This window comes from Triticum urartu, chromosome 6, assembly GCF_003073215.2.
Source record: "Triticum urartu cultivar G1812 chromosome 6, Tu2.1, whole genome shotgun sequence".
Classification (NCBI taxonomy): domain Eukaryota; kingdom Viridiplantae; phylum Streptophyta; class Magnoliopsida; order Poales; family Poaceae; genus Triticum; species Triticum urartu.
Genome location: NC_053027.1, coordinates 566,069,656 through 566,092,346, shown reverse-complemented (window position 1 = coordinate 566,092,346; position 22,691 = coordinate 566,069,656). Strand labels below are relative to the sequence as shown.

The 22,691-nt window shown below is 44.3% G+C and overlaps 2 protein-coding genes across 9 annotated transcripts; one reads left to right on the top strand and one right to left on the bottom strand.

The window, feature by feature from the left end:
• Positions 1-311: 311 nt before the first annotated feature.
• Positions 312-22,119, top strand: LOC125515501. 6 transcript variants are annotated; one of them, XM_048680991.1, is made up of 7 exons: positions 312-823; positions 2,090-2,406; positions 9,092-9,214; positions 12,806-12,861; positions 19,835-20,023; positions 20,107-21,150; positions 21,284-22,119. In XM_048680991.1, the coding sequence occupies exons 5-7, from the start codon at positions 19,988-19,990 to the stop codon at positions 21,794-21,796; spliced, it is 1,593 nt and encodes a 530-aa protein (XP_048536948.1). In that variant the 5' UTR covers positions 312-823; positions 2,090-2,406; positions 9,092-9,214; positions 12,806-12,861; positions 19,835-19,987; the 3' UTR covers positions 21,797-22,119. The 6 variants fall into 6 exon arrangements, with proteins under 6 accessions (XP_048536948.1, XP_048536946.1, XP_048536949.1 ...); XM_048680989.1 differs by having other exon boundaries at positions 2,090-2,500; XM_048680992.1 differs by lacking the exon at positions 2,090-2,406 and having other exon boundaries at positions 12,806-12,813.
• Positions 14,363-16,678, bottom strand: LOC125515502. 3 transcript variants are annotated; one of them, XM_048680996.1, is made up of 3 exons: positions 15,803-16,678; positions 15,171-15,577; positions 14,363-15,026 (listed from the first exon to the last, which is right to left on the bottom strand). In XM_048680996.1, exons 1-3 carry the CDS (start codon positions 16,155-16,157, stop codon positions 14,514-14,516), a joined length of 1,275 nt encoding a protein of 424 aa, XP_048536953.1. In that variant the 5' UTR covers positions 16,158-16,678; the 3' UTR covers positions 14,363-14,513. The 3 variants fall into 3 exon arrangements, with proteins under 3 accessions (XP_048536953.1, XP_048536952.1, XP_048536951.1); XM_048680995.1 differs by having other exon boundaries at positions 15,171-16,073; positions 16,172-16,676; XM_048680994.1 differs by having other exon boundaries at positions 15,171-16,677.
• Positions 22,120-22,691: the final 572 nt, after the last annotated feature.

Genomic DNA, 22,691 nt, shown 5'->3' with positions numbered 1-22,691 from the left:
CCAATCAAAACAAACGGCTGAAATCGTTTCTCGTGGATCAGTGACATGGCGTCCATGAGTACATTTTTTCGCGGCCCATGCGGGGTGGTGGCGAGCAGTCTGTACAATCGATGGGACCGGGCCATTGTCTGCAAATCGTGGAAAGCACGGTTAAGAACTCCTTGATCACCAATCTCACCGACTCCTGGGCCAAATATCAGACGGCCCCAGCATCCAGTGACTTGGCACTAGTTCGGCCACGTAAAACACGTAGTACTCGTGTAATAAAGTCAGTACTTTGCCACGATACGAGATCTACTGGGTCGCTAGGAGGCAACGTTGCGTGGTCGGGGCTGTAGCCTCTCGCCCATCCATAAAATAAACTAGGCAGACTCCCCGTTCGGCCCTGCCTCTCTCTCTCTTTCAGATCTCCTTTATTTTCGTCGCTCCTGCATCGCAACCATGCCATCTCTACCACGATTCAATCCTACCAGGTGCGCCGCGCCGATGGGGCGGTGGTCGATTCTCCGTCAAACGGAACGGGTCCAGCTGAGGACCTGTTCTTGAGCATCGAGGGGATTTTGGCCTGCAGCGCGACCTAGGCCCTGTTCGGCGTCACTCCGCTCCGGGGACGGATGGAGTTATAGTGCAAAATCTAGGAGCCAGCAAACTGCCGCTCCGCAGATCCTAGGAGCCGTGGCCTTAATCTCCCTCCACCCATGTGTGCAAGGTTGAGCAAGGCCTAAAGGAATTCGACGCCTTCTAAATCAGGCTACGGAGATTCACGCCATGTGTGCTGATTTTGTCATGGATCTTGGCGCTGCAAAGTCCGACTACCACATAGGTAATTACTATTGAAACTTAAGTTTTTTTATTGTCGACTTATTCTTCCACTATTAATGAGGTTGAATACTTCGTTTGTTCCTTTTGTTTCCGATTTTTACCGATATAAGACTTTTTCGCTTGACCCTATCATAGTGCGAAAAACCGTCTTATATTTTTTATACGTAGGGAGTACTAATTAATGAGGCGTCAAGATCCTCGGGATTATGTGCCATTAACTAGGATTTACCCTTTTAACCATTTACTATCTATAAATACATTATGCTCTTTAGTTTTGGAGTTATCACAGATTGAGGTATTTAATTTTGGATTTGGTTCATAATTTTGACATCGACATGCACGATTCTAAATAAATAAAATATGCTCCTCGCAATAAATAAATAAATAAAATATGAAATTTTATTTTATGATGAATCTAATGAGACCGATTTGATATTATGAATATTGATACAAAATTTATCTATAAATTTGGTCAAACTTAAAGAGGTACGGATTTTATAAAAATTATTGCACCTTGTATTTTGAAATAGGGGAACTATAAAAATTATGAAAACCAACAACACGAATGACCCAGCAAAGAGCGCCCAACCCTTCTGGTACACGGTTATTCTTCGTGGAGTAGTATGAACTAACAAGACATGAGAATCCCATTGGAGTTGACATATATTAGTTGGACTTTACTCGCAATTTATGGGTAAGCGACTGAATTTGGGGTGACGCTGCCAATCCATGACGCCGCGATGTCACCGGCAGAGGGCAGGAAGAATGTTGACCGGTTTCGATGTGAGGGTTCATGTGCGTCCAAGTTGGTGGGTAGCGCACCCAATGTTTTCTTCCCGTCACATGAAAACTACACATTACTAACATATGACATGTGGAGCATGCTCCAAAAGGTCCCGATGCACCATACATGGCGACCGGAAGGCCAAATAAGAAGGATACTATGTAAATTTGGTGACTAGAAGAACACCCGCGCGTTGCAACGGGGCCATATTAATTTTAAAAGTTCAATATTAATATTCTCATATATATCAAGTGACATTGGCGACCTTTTTACCATCAATTCCTCACACACACTCTCTGCCTCCCTCTTCCTCACTCTCTCCCCCTCTCCCTCTCTCTCTCTAGCACACACATATCCATCTTATTGGGTACGGGACCATAATCCATCTATTTCACACACACACGCTAGTACATAACAATATAGATTATGTGTATTATATTTGCTACCACAACTGAGGGAATTAATTTCATGTAAATCGGCCAGCCACAGCTCCAAGAATACGCGGAGGAGGTGGCCCGGGTCGGCGTCGGCGCCGTCCGGCACGGGCCACGGGCCCGCTTCCAAGCGCGTCTGCGCGTCGGCCACTCACGCCGTGTCCTTCAAGTGCCACTTCCACCGCACCAACTCCCAGGGTCACGGCCATGGCCAGGGCCAGGGAAGCCGCCCTTCTTTGCCCCCTTCACCGGCCGCGGCACCCGGCCTCGTCGTCCTCGTCCTCCAGCACTGTCACGACCCAGTGACGCAGCCCAAGCATCGGCCTCGAGAATCAAGAACGCTCGACAATGTAGAGGGAAGGAAAGGTCATATACATGTCATAAGAAAGGGAGTTTATTTACTGCTCCCTCGATGTATTGTTTCCTTTGTTTGGAGATTGATTACCATCCGTGAGTTAAGGTAAGGTTTACGTGATTGAGCGATTTTTTGAAAATCAATTATTTGTTTTCTAATTAATGTAATTGAGTGATTTAAGGTAAGGTTAATTAATTTATATTTTATCTTTAGAGATTGTTCGTGATTGATTCTACATTACTAAATAACTTGCGCCAGTATGGAAAGTTCTGATCTGTTTAGATTTCTTTCGTTGTGTGAGAGGATGACGCGAAAATAAACCGATGAAGTGAGGGGAGGGGACGAAAAAAATCTACGAAAAAAAACCAGCGGAGGTGGGAGGAGGTACCAAAAAAACCGTGGAAGGTGGGAGGAGACTACCAACTGTTTCATTAGGAGTAGAAATTATTAGAGATTAGAGATTATTTGTTTTCTGAAAATTTATTATTTGTTTCCTAAAGCAAATTGCATTAATGAGAGAGATTTCGTAGATTTGGCTAAGGTAGGAAAGAATCTATTATTTGTTTGCTAAAGCAAATTACATTAATGGGAGAGATCCGTTGATTTGGTTAAGGTAGGAAAGAATCTATTATTTGTTTGCTAAAGCAAATTGTATTAATAGAAGAGATCCGTTGATTTGGCTAAGGTAGGAAAGAATCTATTATTTATTTCCTAAAGAAAATTGCATTAATGAGAGAGATTTGTTGATTTGGCTAAGGTAGGTGGTTTTTGCGATTCGTGGCGGCTTAGTGTGAGGTGGGACGAGGTACCAAAAAAACCATGGGAGGTGGGACGAAAAGAAACCTGGGAGGTGGGAGTTGTCCCTGGTTAACCTACGAAATTTCGTAGATTTTTTTAGGACGAAAAAAAACCATGGAAGGTGGGACTAGAAAAAACCTGGAAGCGAGACTACCAACTGCTCCCTTAGGAGTAGAGATTCTGCTACAGTGTATTTTTTGAGCAAAATGACCATAATAATAATATACTTCCTCCGTTTCTAAATATTTGTTTTTTAGAGATTTCAAATAGACTATCGTCTATGAATGTATATAGACATATTTTAAAGTGTAGATTCACTTATTTTACTCCGTATGTAGTCACTTATTAAAATCGCTACAAAGACAGATATTTAGAAACGGAGGGAGTAGTTGTTATAACGATTGAGCATACTCAAAGGTTCACAAGTTTACAGGTAACGCGGCAAGGCTGCAATGGCCTTTTTTGGAACCTGATCTGTGGCTAGCAATTCTCCTATCGTGTGGTCGTGGGAAACTACAAGTTGGAGTAGGTAAAATATGTGCTCCGTCACGATACAAGACAACGTGGACCCAAAGATTAGCATAAGGAGTATTGATTTTGGAAACGATAACTGCCACACGTGTGGTGGAAGCAATACCCGTCCACACACCGTGTGTGGTGTGAGCAGAAGACAGCCCACATGTGCCATGTGTGGGCGAATATTAGAACCGTCCACACGTGTGGCAGGAGGAATACCCTACCACACACCCCTGTATCAACATACATGTTTCGTGCGGGATCAAACCCAGACCGAATGATTTCCTGTTGGCACAACATGACGCTGGCAGCGAAAAAAGCACATGCAGCCCAGTTACCTATTGCTTCACTAAAACAAGCCAAAAAACAGCACCAGGAACATGTGTTTATAAAAATTAAAAACAATACAGTTGCGTATAGTACATACGTGCCAACAAAAACAATTTGACTTGTGTCAGAATTTTTTTGCCATGGCAACAAGTTTGCAAAGTGTACATGGAAAAGTATTGTATAAAATGATATATATACATATATATGTAATGCCATGGCGCAACAAGTTTGATAGAGTTGCTGTATACGAATGATTTCTATTAAAATTGCTGTTATTGATCTGGTTATGAAAAAATATGGTCTAAAAGTATTGGAATTACCATGGTCTAAGCAGTAAACAATGCCAACGCAAAAACTGCATATTGATTATACCCAAGGAAAAAAATTGGTTGAAAATTTGCCATGACATCTCTACTGCTATATGATGGCAAATTGTATGAATTTGCCATGGAAAATATTGTTGTTTCCCAAGCTAAAAACATGGCAAGTTTTGCAGCGGGGGTGCATATCAACTTGCCATCACATAAAAATTCAAACAAATGCCATGTTTTCAAAAAACAAAACAAAAAAATCATGGTCGTCATCATGGAGGACGACCTCCTGGTCGGCATCTTAGTCGACGTCTAGGCCGGGGGAGGAGTTACATTGCCATTGTCAAATGGAAAGTAGATTTTGCCGTGTTGCTAAAGGAAAAGAACATTGCCATGACCCTTAAACTACATTTGCCATGCTTGAACTTAATTTGCCATGGGGCAAATAAAATTGCGATGGTATCTATTTTTGAAACATGAGTAAATCTAATGTTGCCATGGTCCCATTAAATTTGCCATGGTCCCTTCAAAGAAGAAAATTTGCCATGTTGCAAAAAAGGAAAGAAAATTTACCATGGTCCTTAAAATTGGAAATTGCCATGCTCCGAAAATTGCATTTGCCATGATACACACACTAAGTTTGCCATGGTCCTGTTCGAAAACAAAATTTGCAAGCTTGTAAAAGAAGGAAGAAAATCTGCCATGCTCCATAAACTACCGTTGCCATGAAAGATGCACTGAGATTGCCATGGTCCCATTGAAAACAGAAAATTTGCCATGTTGCAATAAAGAAAGAAAATTTGCCATGGTTCATATAATTAAAAATTTACCATGCCCCGTAAACTACATTTGCCATGGTCCCATTCAAAAAGAAAATTTGCCGTGTTGCAAAGAAGGACGAAAAATTGCCACGCTCCACGAACTGCCATGAAAGAAAATTTGCCATGGTCCTGTTCAAAAAATAGAAAATTTGTATGAGGCATAGACTAAAAAATGCCATGATCCATAAACTATAAGTCCCATGATGCATTCACTAAATTTTCCATGGGCCCGTTCAAAAAGAAAAATGCCATGCTGCAAAAAAAAGAGAAGACATTTGCCATGGTCCATATAATAAAATTGCCATGTTCCATAAACTATATTTGCCACGATCTATTAAACTAAAATCTGTGGTCCAAACAAAAGTGATTTTTGGACATGTTGCAAACAAAAGAAATTGCCATGCTCCGTAACTACAGTTGCCCATGCTCCATGAAAGTAAATTGCCATGGTCAAAAAATATGAAGCAATTTTTCCATGTTAAAAAGAAAGAGAAAATTGCCATGGCAAAAGCATGTTCAAATTTGCCATGGTATTTACCAAAACTTGCCGTATTTTATGTGATTAAAATTGCCATGTATGAGAAAACAACACAAAAAATGATTAAATTTTCCATGGCAAAACTGCATATTCAGATTTGACATGGCAAAAACTGCCATACTTCACATTTGCCATGGCAAAATGCATATTCAAATTTGCCATGGCAGAAAAAATGAATATTTCAAATTTGCCATGGCAAAAAATGCATATTTTAAATTTGCCATGGCAAATGTATGATCAAATTTGCCATGGCAAAAATGCATGTTCAAATTTGCCATGGTATTTTACCAATATTTGCCATCTGTTAGTATGATTAAATTGTTGTGTAGGTGAAACAACGCAAAAAATGATCAAATTTGCCATGGAAAAAATGCATAATCAAAAATTGTAGTTGGATTTTTTTTCAAATTTACCATGGTTTCATAGAATAATTTGCCACGAATATGAAATGATAAGGAAAATGATGAAAAATTGCCATGGCAAATGTATGTTCAAAATTTGCCATGAATTTTTTTTATCAAAGCCATGGCAACTACTCGTAACATATTATGCCCATGGCAACAAAGTTTCATGGCAACTCCACTACATAACTTCGTGATCCCCTTGGCTTCCTCTCACATGATGAAGTTGCTACAGAAAAAAGCAAGGCTAGGAGGAAGCCATGGGAATCTCTACTGACCAATGCACATCGTTCCATTCCCCCTATCATCTCCATGAGTTAGCTACTAGCACACATTAGTCAGCAACAACGCTACAGAACATGGACCAAAATAGCAGTTAGCAGCAACAGTTAGCAAAATGCAGAGCGCCAAATTTTGGGGGCAGTGCGACACTGATGAAGCAGAGCATCCAGCGGCTAGCCCCCCGGATGTATCTAGCAGGGGATGGACTCACCATGGAGGGCAGTGGCGCCAGCTGGAGGAGTGGGAGGAGGTTGCTCTGGGGTTGCGACGAGCAGTACCAAGAGCGCGGCGGTAGCACTGGCAGCTCGGGCTCACGGCAGGAGGCGATAGTCGTCGGGGGCACCGGCCTCTGCAGGGGGTGGAGCCGAGCCCAAATCGCCTGCATAGCAGAAACATCGTCGGACCGTGCAGCCCCAAGCGCGGAGGCCTTCTTGTCCTCGCCGGAATCGAACCCGCCGCCAAAACTGCTCGCGGTACCATCCTTCTGCTATGCGCATGCACACCTCCGCCGCCGCCGCCACGCACGGAGACGAAGGGAGAGCGCCGCCGCCGCGCACGGAGACGAAGGGAGAGCGCCGCCGCCGCACTCCTCCATGTCAGGCCGTCATGGGAGGCCGCAGCCGTCGAAGCAGGGGCCTCCGTCGATGCGGGGTGGGTGGAGGGGAGCTCCTCGGCGCAAGGCTTCCATGGGAGCAGCGGAGCTCCTCGTCGCGTAGCTGCACTCCTCCATGCCCGCCGCTGTTGACGCGGAGGCCGCCGTCGATGCAGGGGGAAGGCTCCGCCACAGCCGCTCTAGCGAGTGGAGTGGGGGTGGGGGCCTGAGGCGAGAGGATAAGGTGCGCTGGTCCTTCGGCAGATGCTTGAAGATTCAACATCTAAGCGTTCGGGCTGAATTGTGAACTGCCGCACGCGTTCGGGCGAGGAGTGTTTCGCCCACGCAACACCGTTTGCTTACGTGGCTTTTGACCCCGATTGCAATTTCTATAAAATTCGTGCAGATGGATCGAACGGCATCGAATGTGTGTGGGCGGGTTTCTAAATGCCACATGTGTGGCGTTAACATTTTCGTTGATTTTTGGAAACTGTCGCGATCCTCTTGTTCACAAATAGCCACACTCCCTTTGGTTTTCTCCTTGCTTCCTCTTTTTGTTTTTCGGTTTCTCCCCCATGACAACATATCTCCACCACAGTTCAGCATTTTCTTTCTGCATTGCAACATACTCCTCTTTGCAAACGGGGCTCTCTTGAAGGCTTCCTCTCCGCTGCTAGTTTGCCACATGGGGTTATTTTGCATGGGAAGACGTTCTCAGCACCCAAGTTAGAGACGGGTGCCTCAAACCAGCCCCAAAACATCCGACCTGATCGGTACCAATGGTATCCAGTCTAAATATGGTCTCGACCTCATGTATATTCATCCTCATTCGCTCTCCGGACAATACCCTAGCCACTCCACTTCGCTCTGCTCCGTTCCCAAGCTCCCTTTCGGCGATCTCCGGCCTTCTTCGGCATGACGAGTAGCGGATCTGACTTCGACCACTCTGGATTCATTGACTGGGATGTCGTACCATTCGAGGTGGAGGAGGAAATAGCCGTCGGCATTGCCCTCTACCTCTACCTCTCCCGCGAGGTGCCCCCGACCAACGTCGGGATTTATCCAACGCAAATCCATTGTTGTAGGGCAATGGGCGCTCGGATCCGTCGGGGCTGGGGTATCGCGGTCCATTAGCCTCCCATCTCCGGTGCGTCAGAGTTTGAATGCTAAAGAGACAAGTGCGCCCGCCGTGGGAAGAAGGGGATGAGGGTGGTCGATGTCCGTCTTGCCGTCGACATAGATAGAGGCGACGGGTGCGACCGTGCACGTCGCCGCATAGGAAGAGGTCATTCATGCTCACATCCTACAAAAGCGACAGAGGAGGAACACGTGCGCCCTCGTCCGGGAGCAAAATAGGGCGGTCCGCACCATGGCTGGACTACTCCTCAAGCAAGAGAAGGAGGACAACGACATGCCAGACAACTCCGGTGATGAGTAGATCCAGCCAGATCCATTTTGTGTTTTCGAGTGCTACTACCGCGAGAAAGACGGCAAGGGCGCAAGGAAGTGCAAGGGCAGCCGTCCATGATCTCTGCCCATAGCTATGATGTAGGTACAGCATGTCGATTTTTGGTAGTCCAATGACATGTGCTGATGTAGTAGCCGAACAATTATTGTTGAATCATAGAGATAATTTGCGTTGCATGTGTTTGTGTTGATTTGATGTTTGCTCATTTAGATATCCGGTTGTGCAAAACAAATTTTTAGACGTGACCAGTTTGAGAGGACAGATTTTGTGTCCACGGGGTCCATACCACTAGGCTGCCCGCTCCTTTTGCCTTTCTTTATCTTCGTTCTACTTTCTCTGTTCATAAATATTTGTCTTTGTGAAGATTTCAATAAGTGACTACATACCAAATAAAATGAGTGAATCTACATTCTAAAATATGTCTATATACATCCATATGTGATAGTCCATTTGAAATATCTAAAAAGATAAATATTTAGAAATGTATGGAGTACTTTCTTAAGAAAACTTTGCTTTCTCTTTCTCCATGTCAGCAAGCTTTTACCATACAACGTATTCTGCAATCTATGTTTGGAATACATGAACTGGAAGCACGTACGAGGATCCCATTGACGCAAAATTGATTGCTCTATTTTGCAGGTGTGGCTAATGGTGTGGGTGGATGCTTTAGCTTCTCCGGTTGTCGGATCTAAAAGAAGGACGTCGTCGTCATGTTCCAAACTAGCTTGGTCTCGCCGTCGTTCACTTGCGCTTCATATAGAGGTTAGTAAGAATTGATTGTGATTACCATGCAAAAAAGATTGGCTATGATTCTTCTATTCACTTATTTCAACAATTTTTTAGCATTGCAGATCATAGTCTAATTATTTTAGATGTTCTTTTTAATGCGAGTTTTTAAAGCACATGAAGACAATCATGGTCATTACGATTGACGGATTTGATGGTTTACCTGTATAGAAATTTACTAGGGATCCATTAGCAGCGCAGTTCATAAAAAGCTCGATCCACTCAATTTCTGGGAAAGAGTAATTTGTTTTTACTAGGGATTCCTAGTTATGAGAGCTCCTATTTCTTTCTTAGGCTAGTCGTAATGGTAATATTGTAGTTAGTATTATGCATACCAATTAGGCAATTTTATGAGGTGACACATAATTAAATGAAGAGAGAGCTGGTTAAGTATATCATATCATGATACCGTATCATAATAAATATTATGCCATTATGTGTCATGCATGGTAATAAATAAAGTCATTTATAATACTAATATATGATACTATGCATTAGAGAGGTAGTATATCATACTAACTTATACCCATTACAATCAGCCTTAGCGAAGTATGTAAGACCTTGTATAATACAAGGTGCTTAGAAATGTGCATAATAAAATAAATCAAGTTTTGAAAGCATCGATGCTTATATTTATTACATGATGTGTCTAAGACCCCTCCCAATGCTCCATCTTGTACGGATGCTAAGCATGTCATGTAGACGAAAAATCTGATGTGGCAAGGCAATTAAGAGAAGAGAGATGGGTTTGGTGACCCCATGAAGAACCAATGCTAAACGCGTGAACTTAGGCAAAACATTTAAATGAAGCAAACTCACCAATGCATGAGAGAGTTTAGTAGCTAAATCATTAAATGAAGGGAGCTTAGCTACAAGAAGCTAAGCACCTATGCATTGGGGACTTTCGTTGCTAAGCTATTTAATATGCTTAGCATCTCATCTAAGTACCGGTCCATTGGGAGCAGCCTAATTAAGTGTATCATTTACAAAAAAATGGGAGTATCATACAAATCCCTTTTAAGGTTCGCATCCGACAAAACCCGTTTTCCCTCGCTGCAATCTAGCACCCTCCGGCAAAAAAATTGAGATCCCTCCGGTTGTCGTTCGACGTGCGCACAGCCAAAAAAATCCGGCCCCGATGGCGAGCGCTGGTCGCGGGCGAGGTGGACGAACTTCGACCGGCTCAACGAAATCTTTTGGTCAACCATGAAATCAGATACGTATGTGATGGGTGCCCATTGCCATCTCAAAATTAACTCAAGGAGATGAGAGCCGGGGTAGGAGTAATAACTCCTTTTGCCTTCTGCTTGACCATCGATGATGACTGATTTCGACCTCTTCAACGAGCACTTGCTACTGACGCCCCTGACGAAAAGTTCCGTCATCCTCCTCCCGGTACCACCTTCCCTCCCTCCTCCCGCTGCTCCACAACAGCTAGCCTCCCTCTACTCAGAGCTGCTCGGCAGCAGCTGCCCTCGCTCCATGAGACCCTGACCTCCCGCCAGCCCCTTGTCGGCGAGCGCTTGCCGACGGGGATGACTCCCCTCCTCAGTGCTCAAAAAAACTGAGCAGAAAACACGTGAAAGCCCGACACGCGCCCACCAAAAAAATGATAGTAGAGGGTTAAGAAAAAACTGGGCAGCACTGGTGAAATTTAAGAAAAGTGAAGGAAAATCACACCGGTGAAATTTAAGACCCAATAGCCACAAAAACGAGAGCTGCAGCGAGATAAAAAACACACTGGTGAAATTAAAGAAAAGTGAAGGAAAACCAAAATTGCGCCGGGCGTTAGGGTTAGCACCATATATAAGCGCCCTGCCCTTTCTTCTCCCCTCCCCTCCGCTCCGCGCCGCCGCCTCCCCCTCCCCACATCCAGATCCGTTCTCTCTCCAGTAGATTACTATCACGACTTTAGACGACAATTTTGCATGCAACTGCAGCTGATTCATAAAACACCCAGCGCGTACACATCGTAATTAGTTGACCTCTCATCTTCATTTCTTGTCTTACTATCGATGCCCGTAGATCAAAGAAAAAATGAAACTACGTGTTGTAGCAGTGGCATCATCATCAGTAAATAAGTCGAATTATACGGTCTGTTAGTTGCATGTGCTATACCTGACAGAAATACAAAGACCGACACACATCCACATGCTAGGGTGTGGTGATGATTTCGAGATCAGCTGAGCCCGAGCTCACAATCAAATATCTGCTTTTTAGATCACTAATTTAGTGATCTAAAGATTCATATAACTAAACTAGATTACTGTAAGGAAATATCTGCTTAATTACATTAGTACTACCTTTAGTTACATTAGTATTAATCTATACCAATATAAAAAGACCTAAAGGAGAGATCTAATTAATCTCGGCCATCAAATCATGTCAATCCAACGACCTAGACTATCTTAATATCGAGCGCTCAAGACGTTTGCAGTTAATTTCATGCCAAATATAGTGCTAATCACATAATAACACGCAAATAATATTCTAATTAGTATCCGCATCCACTTAATATACTTTTAAATTAACATGCATTGAATGTACACATTGACTAGTGTAACTAAAGAATTGAATATCTGCTTTTTAGATCACTAATATCCGCTTCTTGATTGGGGCTGTGTGGCAGTGACGATGTCCCTCAGTAGTAATAATGTCTTTCATGTCTGATTCTTGTCCCATGATGGTACGTCTAGCATCGTCGGAGGTCGTGTGGAGGTGTGTCACTGTCAAATCTCATGGGATTGGTGCTGGTCTTCAGTGGATCTATTCGGATCCAGTTTTCGTCTTCTTTCATGTGCTTAGAGGTTTGATCTTTCTGATCTGAGACTCTCTTCATCGGCGATGGTTGCCGCTCTGTTGCACTGGTTCTTTGGGGCCTTACCATGGCGTTTTCCCCGACTGTCTACTACAATAAGGTTTGCTCGACTCCGGTGAGGTAGGGCCGATGATGACGGCATGCATTCGGCTCACTCCAGTGTTTGCAGCCGTCGCTAGGTGGTCCATAGACTTGGTTATGATTATGAATAGATTGAAAAATTCTCTCGCAAAAAAGGGTCATTTTTGCTTGGATTCTTATATAGCATGGGGTAACTATATGCATTTTTTCCCTGCGTGAAAGAGAGATTCACTGTTTCATAAGTGTTTGCAAATCAGGGATTATTAGGAGGGGTGGCTGTGCTGCGTTAGCAGGTGATGGTGGATCTGATTATCAAAGTTCTTTTTGTTCCTTTTTGGGAATTTTTCCACAAGTACAATGGAAGGTTCAGTTTATTTCCAAAATATTTTTAGATTTTAGATTTTTTATTTAATTACTATTTTCCATATTGGGTGTATGCACACCTATAGACCAAACGCCTGCCTCCACATATTACCATGTTATTTACACAAAAGTTATCAGGGTATGTTTTTAATAAAAAAAACCTGGGGTCAAAAATTTACAGCGGTGTGTTATCATGTATGCGGTGTATATATTGTTATATAATTTAGTATTTACACATTAGTTACCGGTGATAAGTTTTCACCCCTCCCCCTGGTCAAAAAGTTAACCATGGTGTTTGTTTGTAGGTTATCAGGTTTGTGATGCGTATATTATCATATTATTTACACATAAGTTATCGGAGGTATGTTTTTCAACGATATATTTTTGTGTCAAAGTTACATAAGTTATCAGGTCTGTGATGCGTATATTATCATGATATTTACACAAAAATTATTGGGGTATGTTTAAACCACTTTTTTCCCGAATGAAAGTTACCATGATGTTTATATCTATGACATGAGCTGACTGATAACTATGACAGGAGCAGGCTAGTAACCATAGTACAAGCCGTCTGATAACTATCGCATGAGAATACCCAATATCTTTAAGTTGAGTATTCATGAACCAGTGTAAAAAGTAAAAGAAAAATGTGACCCGATGGAGAATGTGGAGAAACATCGTGAAGCCACGTGAACTACTTCCTCGTTTCTAAATATAAGTCTTTGTAGAGATTTTACTATGGCCTATATACGGAGCAAAATAAGCGAATTGACACTCTAAAATGCATCTAGATACATCCGTATGTGGTTCATAATGAAATCTCTACAAAGACTTGCATTTAGGAACGGAGGAAGTAGTGTGTAATGTAAAGGGAAACGGTAGAATAATCAGTCTGATCGCTATTTGTTTGAGTTACAACTAATAGTACAAAGATACATATAGCATGTGGTGTTGTGTGCGACTAAGAAAAGAACGTGTGTTGTGTGTAATGAAAAAATGTGTGCTAGACTAAATGGTTCATAGCATTTTGTTTTTTTGGCTTTTTACCTTGGACTTGCAAGAGAAGCGAAGACGTGGCTTGCAAAGCACGCAAAAAAAAAGAAAAAGAAAACAGGCCACACGTGGGGAGGGAATTGATCATGGCCGAGCGATTCTAATCATTTGGTTCTACTCCCTCCGTTTTTAAATATAAGTTTTTCTAGAGATTTTAATATAAACTAAGTAAATCTACATTCTAAAACACGTCTATATTCAAGCGTATGTAGTCCATATTCAAATCTATGAAAAAACTTATATTTAAAAATAGAGGAAGTATATCTCTATTTTCAGGACGTTCACCAAATACCTTTCTCCTAAAAATATATTCCTGCAAGCACCTTGATCAGAAACGTCTGTCGTTTGAGTACAATTAACGAACCAGGACAGCCGTGCTAGCTATAGCCGGTGAAGTAAATAAGCACTAAAATCTCTTCTGTGCACACAAACAGGAGCTTTCTTTTCTGGACAAATAGCCAACGTGCGAAGACGCTAACCCCACATCAGGTCATGTACATCTCGTGGTAAAAAAAAACAAGTGTAAAGATCGATGATGAACTGATCGAGAGCTGCAAATCTTCAGCAAAGCATTTCCCAAGGAACTGCTCTTGCTGGCCGCTGGGAACAGACCACTGTGCAGCAAAGCTTGCGTTTGCATTTCCATGAAAAACAGCGAGTGCAGTGGCTCTCAAAAATAAAAGATAGAAAAAAATTAACAGAATATTGACTGTATATTCAACATAAGCACGGGCGGCCTCAACATAGATGTGCTTATTTTATCTGTTCACTTGTCGGGAATTTAAATGAGTTCTTCCAACAAATTGGTAGACGAGATACTCCCTCTGTTCATAAATATAAGACGTTTCAGAGACTTGTATGGTCGGTCTAAAACGTCTACTTTTATGGACAAGAGGGAGCACATTACTGCAGAAAACCAACATTGCTCCTTCCAACCACATTCATGTTCAAATCAACCGTTTATGAGCAAAAGTGAATATCAGGACAAGCCGCCGCCGACGCCGCTGCCATCTTCTTCCTCGACGAATCCATCTCCTTGCTGGTCCGTGGATAACCCGAAGGACGAACCTCAGCATGAGGAAACTTTTCAGCACAGAGCTGGCATGCCTTCCTGTCGTGCAGAGATACCTTCCTGATATTCACCGCAGCTTGAATAACACGCCTGACATATCTTGTGAAATTGCCATCGGACTGGAAGCCGTAAATAGTTAGCCTCGCCAGATTCTTGTGCTTAAAATCAGGATCAGATGCCTCCCACTTCACTTCTGTTTTCTTGGAGTAACTCTCATGTGACTTCTTTCGGCACTTATGATCCCATACTATGATGCAAAGGTCCTCTACCGACGGTGCAGCTTCAAGAAGGAACATTGTCCAAGATATATCACATTCTTCAGGAAGGTGATCCAGATTCACAAACCGTAATCTGGCGAGAACAGGAGCAAGCACTCTCGGGCATTCTGGTTGAACCCATATCTGGGAGAGATAAAACAAATTAGAAGTATTAATGCGTGCAAGTTGTGAGTAAATTGCATCATCAAGTGATGCATAAGTTACTACCGTCAGATATAAACATCATACAATAAACAAGAATGGGATAGAGATGATTAGAGTGAGTACCTTTTCACTTCGAAACTCCAGAAACAAATCATTTACAGTAGGGGCATTAGCAAGCAGCTTGCTTAAGTTGTGGGTCTTGCCTGAAAAGTTTGGATTAGCAAGACTGATCTTGGAAAGCTGAGGGACAAAACCAAGAACCAACGGATTTTCATCACAGGGCCAATCACCAAAGGTCATCCTTTGGAGCTTTGGTAGAGAGCTGAGGTCCACTGTTTTGAATACACAATAGGACATAACAAGCTCGACGAGTTGAGTGTGTTCCACATGCAGAACCGAACCGATCCCCACGCCACACATGAAGAAAGACAGTGACTCCAGCCGCTTGCAATTGCTTAGGATGTTGGGTATGTCTGATTCACCAAACCTCATATTTCGTAGATGCAGCCGCGTGAGACCAGCAAATGCATCTGGACAATCATGAACAAAATTATTGAACTGCTTAGCAAAGAGCAGGCAATAGGCATCAGTGCAAAGATGGAAATCCAGCGGCGTCATGATCTCAAACTCAGCTGCATCAAATTTCTGAGTTGTCATGGCGAGGCCAACGGATTTGCCGATGGAAAGACAACGAGAAGGACTCAAGACAAATTTGAGCTTCAGCTTGCGAATGGTGATGTGTGGAGGCCTCTTACTAAGAATCTTGTTGGTCACATCAGCCACGACATCACTTTTTTGAAACAAATCACGAGGGCTGAGATCAATGACGATCTGCGAGAGCATAGCTGGCAGCTTCTGCATCTGCTTCGAAAGGATGCAGGTTCTTACAACATCAAGTGTGCCCACCCTCTCGAGAATGTTGAGCAGCACATCGGCGGGCAGCTCACTTAGCCTGTCCCAATTACAAGCTTGTATATCGCCAGGCAGCTTGCTTAGCATGCCTCCACTACCAACTTCTGCCTTCGACTGCATTTTGCGAGGTGGAAGATTAGTCATCGGTGATAGATCGATAAATTGACTTTCATAAAATGAATGAATGAAACAAAACATAAGCACCGACTTACGTTCCGTCGGTGGCGGCGACCCCTATTAAACTTCATGTTGATGCGATGACAAAAGAGACCAACTTGCGAGGATAAACAGAACACAAACAAAAAAGAATCTTGAAAGGATGACCCCTCTGTGTGCGACAATCGCCGGCGCCCAGCCTGATCTTGTTATATAGCCTCCTCGGATCCCAATCCCAAAAGAAGAGACGGAGACGGAGGAGGTTTCTGAATCCTCTTCAAGCCGGTATGGAATCCGTAGACCGGCCGATTTACTATTATCTCACGCGACGCAGACATAGAAAAACAGCTCCTTTTTCTAATACAAACCGAAATTGATCCCTTTCCTCTTGGAATCTTGGGACAGAACGAAATTGGCACCTGTCCCTTCCTTCTTCGAATCCGACTGCTGAATGGATTAGATCTTCCTTCTTCATCTGGAAGGTAGCATCTGGAGCGGAGCTGGTTTAGGGGACAAGTCCGGCGAGGAGATCGGTGGCCGCCGCCGGCGGATGGTGCGGAGGGTGGGTAGGGAGGGGACAGCGTTAGGGCAGACGATGTAGATATGTGTATGTCTCTCTTGTGGTGGACCTATTAAGATTGGGCTTGGGCTAATCTACAAAATTGAGCCAATAGGCCCACTTCAACACAACAGTAAGGTTATGAAGAACACTCATATGCGGCCCACTAAAGATCTTCCAATTTCGAGGCACATAGCCTTGCTAAATACGCTCTTAGGTATTCCTGAAGGCCGTCATCTATGGCTCCATCAGTCCCCCAATCTACATTGTATGATATATAAATGAAGCACGTATTGCCATGCAAAAAAAGAAACTACATGTGTTAAAAAATAATAAGATCTACACTGTACCCCGATGAGTATTGTTAATCAATAAAGTGAGCATGTTTACTTATAGAAAAGGTAAAACAATCCCCTAATATATGGCACCACTTTGGAAGATCATAATTTATTTCATTTTGGGAGTAGTGAAGTAAATTAGCACTTGCGCCTTTTGGGCATGATAAAGTAGCAAACGAAATATGCACATGATGTTTTTGGAGAATAAACTGTCAGCCATATTCGTGCAATTAAGCTGATCTCATACAAGTTTTACCAAGTTTTACCACCAAGTACTTCAACCCAAGCATCGTACCCCTAGTCTAATATTGTGGTGCAAAGACATGGGAATCTTGTAACGCGTGGGACACCAATCTTGAACTTGTACCTAAAATAAGTACTAGAGGCCAGAAAAGGGGAAAATGAGCATTTCTAGAATTAGTCCAGACAACCAGAAAAGGGGAACTTGTACCTAAAATAAGTAATAGGTGGGCCTTCACAACCTTAATGTATGATCCCAACTTCAAATTAGTCCAGACAACCAGAAAAAAGGAAAAAAGATTATCTCTAAAATAATGCAGACATGGACATTTTGAGGAACCCCGTGATGGGATTTCCTTGGCAGTTGACTTTTGGCCAGTGGCGGCCAAGGTACCTGACCTTGAGAATGGGGAGCTGGCACTGTCATTCTTTCCAGAAGAGGTGGGGTGCAGGGAGGGGGGCAATCGTCGCCATGATGGCGGGTTCGGCGTCTGCCCTGATGGCCTTTCGGTTGCCTTCTTTCAAAAAATTTGGTCTCAACTTCAGTCGATGATCATGCCGAAATTCAATGAATTTTATTGGAACTCTTGCCATGGCGTGCCTGAACTTGGTTTAGTATGGTAGCGTGAAGTCAATCCTTTGGGATACATGTGGTGCAGTCATTAGGCGTCCAATGTTCATGTCAGATTTATCTTTGAGGTAACCCTGCGTGACGGATAGGGCATACGGTTGGACAACTAACTCTTGATGCATGGCGCGTTTCGGTCAAAACGTAATTTGGGCACACCCCAACTTTGTCTCGTTGCAAGCACATTTTTAACGGGTGTCTTCTAGAGCCCAAATTAATATCATGGTGATCCCGACCATAAACATATGGTTGTAAGAATCAAGACCTCATACTCATTCCTATTTTTATTATAAGTCTTCAGTAGAAAAGGTGATAACGATCCGGTCCAAAAACTAGAATTTAATACTTTCAAAAAAGCTTCGTAGGAACCCTTGTCACGGTGCACGTCCTCTCATGGCTTTGATAACTCAGGGTCACACTTTGAGGAAAGAGGCAGAGAATCTTTCTGCTACCCGTTACCGGATAACTAAAGGGACTCATCATCGGTGATAAATCTTTCATCACTGACCCCGAGTCACAGATAGGCCACTCGCGCGCCTGTGATGATATGAATTGGCTGGTCAATGCTATTCAGTTCTTTAGGAGTGGTAGGCCTCGTCGGCGTGCACTGCCTTGATCCTCTCAAAGGTCTTCCGATTCTCCCATACCCATCGGAAGGAAACCGTTAGGGGAACGATGACGAACTTCGGGACGGCGACGCTGTTGAGGGGCAAATTTATCCTTGCTCGGCTTCCATGGAGGTGTACCACCGTCACGTCGTAGGCACAACCAGCGTGCTCCGATGACTGGAAGGAGCTGATCCAGTGCTACTTTCACTGTCATGAGCCTTAATCTCCGACACACACGTCCCTCATGGCCGCTATTGCATGATGTGGTACTTCTTCTTTCTCGGTGGTGGCAGGCCGGGCATGGATCTAGAGCTTGGTGCGCCAGTGGGTGCTGGGAGTAGCTATGCGGTCCCAGTTCTCCTGCATGGTTTAAAAAAAAGTGGGTGCTGGGAGTAGCTATGCGGCCCCGTTCTGGCCGTAACATCGACCCAACAGTAGTGGCCCCTCTCACATTGACTCGGCGGTGCCCCCTGACGTCAATTCGTCGGCGACCCCGACAGCTAGATCCAGTCATTCGTGGTGGCAGGGGCAGCGACAGCCGATTGAAAGAGGGCTAGAGGGATTCGGGCTTTCTAGTGGTTTTTTTTTTTCTGATTTTAATGTTCACCCGAGAACAGCCCGAAACCCACTCCAGCTCAGGTTGAGAAGGAAATAGGCCGAGCCGAGCAGCAAATTTGGGCCCGTTTTGCGACGAGGCCGAGCCGAGCCTGTTTCCGCTCGGTCCTCGGCTTCTCTGTTCGCAAATTCCCCGGACGCCGCCACGGTTCGTGCCGCGCCGCTCGCCGCCGCCTGACGCCGTCGTCCTCCTTGCCGCACCCGACGCTGGACGGCTCGCTCTCGGCACTGAAGGCGGACGCGCCCTTCCGTCGCTCTCGTGGTTCCTCTCCAAACGCGCCCCTGTCCCCAGCGTCCGCCGCCCCGAGCGCAGGTATGGCCTCCCTGGCTCCCTTCCGTTCTCGCCCTCCTCTTCTGGCACCCGGCGGCACGCACGCACTGGCAATTACTGACGCAGGCAAGCACACACGCCGGCGGCTAGGCTAGCATGCTCTTGCACTTATTGGAGATGCTCTTATTGACGCACCAGCGCGAGGGACCGGCTAGAGATGCGCTGATTAACCGCTAAAGAAGTGCAATCATGAAAAACAAAACTAGTACAAGTTTGTTCTGTGGTCGGATTCATTCGAAGAAGTAGTAATAAGGAAACACATGTGGCAATCTCGTTCTGTAATCGGATTCGAAGAAGAAAAGGACCAATTTCGGTTTGTATTAGAAAAAAGTGCTGTTTTAATATGCCCGCCTCTTGTGAAACGATGGTAAATCAGTCTGACTTACGAATTGTATGCCAGGTTGGATCGGATTCAGAGGAGGCTATAATAAGCACTCAATCCTGATTTTCGACGATTGTCACACACCAAAGGAGCATCGTTTCAAGAATAACTGCTGGCGTTTTGTTTGTCGACGCAAGTTGTCTGTTTTGTTCCTTTTGAGATCGGATCGCCATGAAGTTCAATAGAGATCGCCGCCGCAGCCGTGATGTAAGTCATTTTTTTTGTGTGCTTTATTTGTTCTTACAAATTATCAATCTATCACTGATGACTAATCCGTCCCCTTAACGCAGTCGAAGAAAGCAGCTTGTTATGGGGAGGAAAGGCTAAGCGAGCTGCCAAGTGATGTTGTGGTCAAAGTCCGTGAGACGGTGAAAACACAGTCGAAGAAAGCAGCTGGTAATAGGGAGGAAAGGTTACGCAAGCTGCCCAATGATGTGCTGGTCAACAACATCCTCGAGACGGTGGAAACACAGTCTGCCAAAACAGCTGGTAATGCGGAGGACAGGCTAAGCAAGCTGCCCAATGATTTGCTGATCAACATCCTCGAGAGAGTTGGTACCCTTGATGCTGTAAGAACCTGCATCCTTTCGAAGAAAATGCAGAAGCTGCCAACTATGCTCTCGCAAATTGTAATTGATCTTAGCCCTCGTGATTTGGTTCAAATGGATGGTGTTGTGGCTGACGTGACGGACAAGATCCTTAGTACGAGGTCTCCACAGATCACCGTTCGCAAGCTGAAGCTCAAATTTTTCTTGGTTCCCTCTCGCTGTCTCTCCATCGGAAAATCGGTCGGCCTCGCCATGGCGACCCAGAAGTTGGATGCAGCTGAGTTTGAGATCATGCCACTGAGGGATAACGGATGTTGCACTGATGCCCATCGCCTGCTCTTTGGTCAGCAGTTCAATGATTTTGTTCGTGATTGCCAGGATGCATTTGCTGGTCTCACGCGGCTGGATCTACGGTTTTTGAGGTTTGGTGAATCGAACATACCCAACATTCTTAGCACCTGCAAGCAGCTCGAGTCCCTGTCTTTCTTCGAGTGTGATGGGGGGTTCCGCTCGGTGCTGCATGTAGAACACGCTCGACTCGTTGAGCTTGTTATCACCTTTGGGGAATTTAAAACAGTGGTGCTTGACTGTCTACCAAAGCTCCAGCGGATGACCTACAATCATTGGCCCTGTGATGAAAATCCCTTGGTTCTTGGTTTTGTCCCTCAGCTTTGGAAGCTCAGTCTTGCTAATGCAAACCTTTCAGGCAAGATCCTCAACTTAAGCAAGCTGCTTGCCAGTGCACCCACAGTAAGCGATTTGTATCTGGACTTTGTAAGCGAAAAGGTACTCTAATCATCTCTTTCCCATTCATGTATGATGTTTATATCTGATGGTAGTAACATATGCATCACTTGATGATGCAATTTATGCACAAATTGCATGCATTATTACTTCTAATTTGTTTTATCTCTCACAGATTTGGGTTCAACCAGAATGCCCAAAAGTCCTTGCTCCTGTGCTTGCCAAACTCCGATTTCTGAAGCTGGATCACCACCCCGAAGAATGTGATATCTCTTGGACAATGTTCGTTCTTGAAGCTGCACCACACGTAGAGGAGCTCTGCATTACAGTATGGGACCATAAGTGCCGAATGGAGTCACAAAAGAGTTTGTCCGAAATATCGGATGTGAAGTGGGAGCCATCTGATCCTCATTTTAAGCACAAGAATCTGGCGAGGCTAATTATCTATGGCTTCCAGTCCGATGACAATTTCACGGGATATGTCATGCGTGTAATTCAAGCTGCGGTGAACATCAGGGAGGTATCCCTACACGACAGGAAGGTGTGCGAATTTTGTGCCGAGAAGTTCCCTCACATGGAGGTTCGTCCTTCGAGTTATCCACGGACCAGCGAGGAGGTGGATTTGTTGAGGAAGAAGATGACAGCAGGGTCAGCGACGGCTTCTCCTGATATCCACTTCCGCTCATAAGGATAAGGTCGAGTTGAAGATGAATCTCAATGTGGTTGGAAGGACTCCCCTATCTCAAAGACCCAATTGGTTGCTTACTACGTCAACGATCAATCTTGGATGTGGTTGGAAGGACTACCTGATCTCAAAGACAACGTCAGCGCTATTGCTTTTCTGCAAAAATGTATCTTGGCTACCAATTTGTTGGAACAACTCATTTAGCTATTTTAGACAATGAAATGTCTAGCATAAGCACATCTATGTTGTGGTTGTGCAGTTCATGCTTATGTTGAATTCAGTCAATATTCAGTACAGTACTATGAATGATGCTCTGTTATTTTTTCTATCTTGTATTTACGGGAGCCACGGCACTCTGTTTTCCAGCTGACAAACAACGGCAGCGTCCCTGTCCGCGGTAGCGGCAAGGAGCTCGACGTGAGAGTAGTGTTCCGTCCCGAGCGGCCAGCTCCGGCGCAATGATGCACCCTTGCTGAGCTCCATTGGGGAGCGGCTCTAGATTTGCGGAAAATTTGCAACGATCGATCTGTTCATCATCATCCTCTTTACTTGTTTTTTTAATTACAAAAAGCATCAAATCTATTATGAAGATTCACCGAAAATACAAAATTTCTCAAACATAATAATAATTACATTGATATTTTGAAACCGCCGAATAACCACTACTGCCGTCAGAACTAGCCGCGCGACGCTGTCGTCACTCCCTGATTGGAGCCGGCTTGATCTTGTCGATGACATCCGTGAAGTCTTGGTGCACGTGCCCATAAGGGCCAGTGCCCTGGAGCCGCGACCCTTACATAGATCTGAAGCACCTGACGAGAAACCCTAACCTCACCTCCCTAAAAGAGATGCAAGGAATCTACGTCGAAACTCTGTCGACTACATCACACAGACAAAC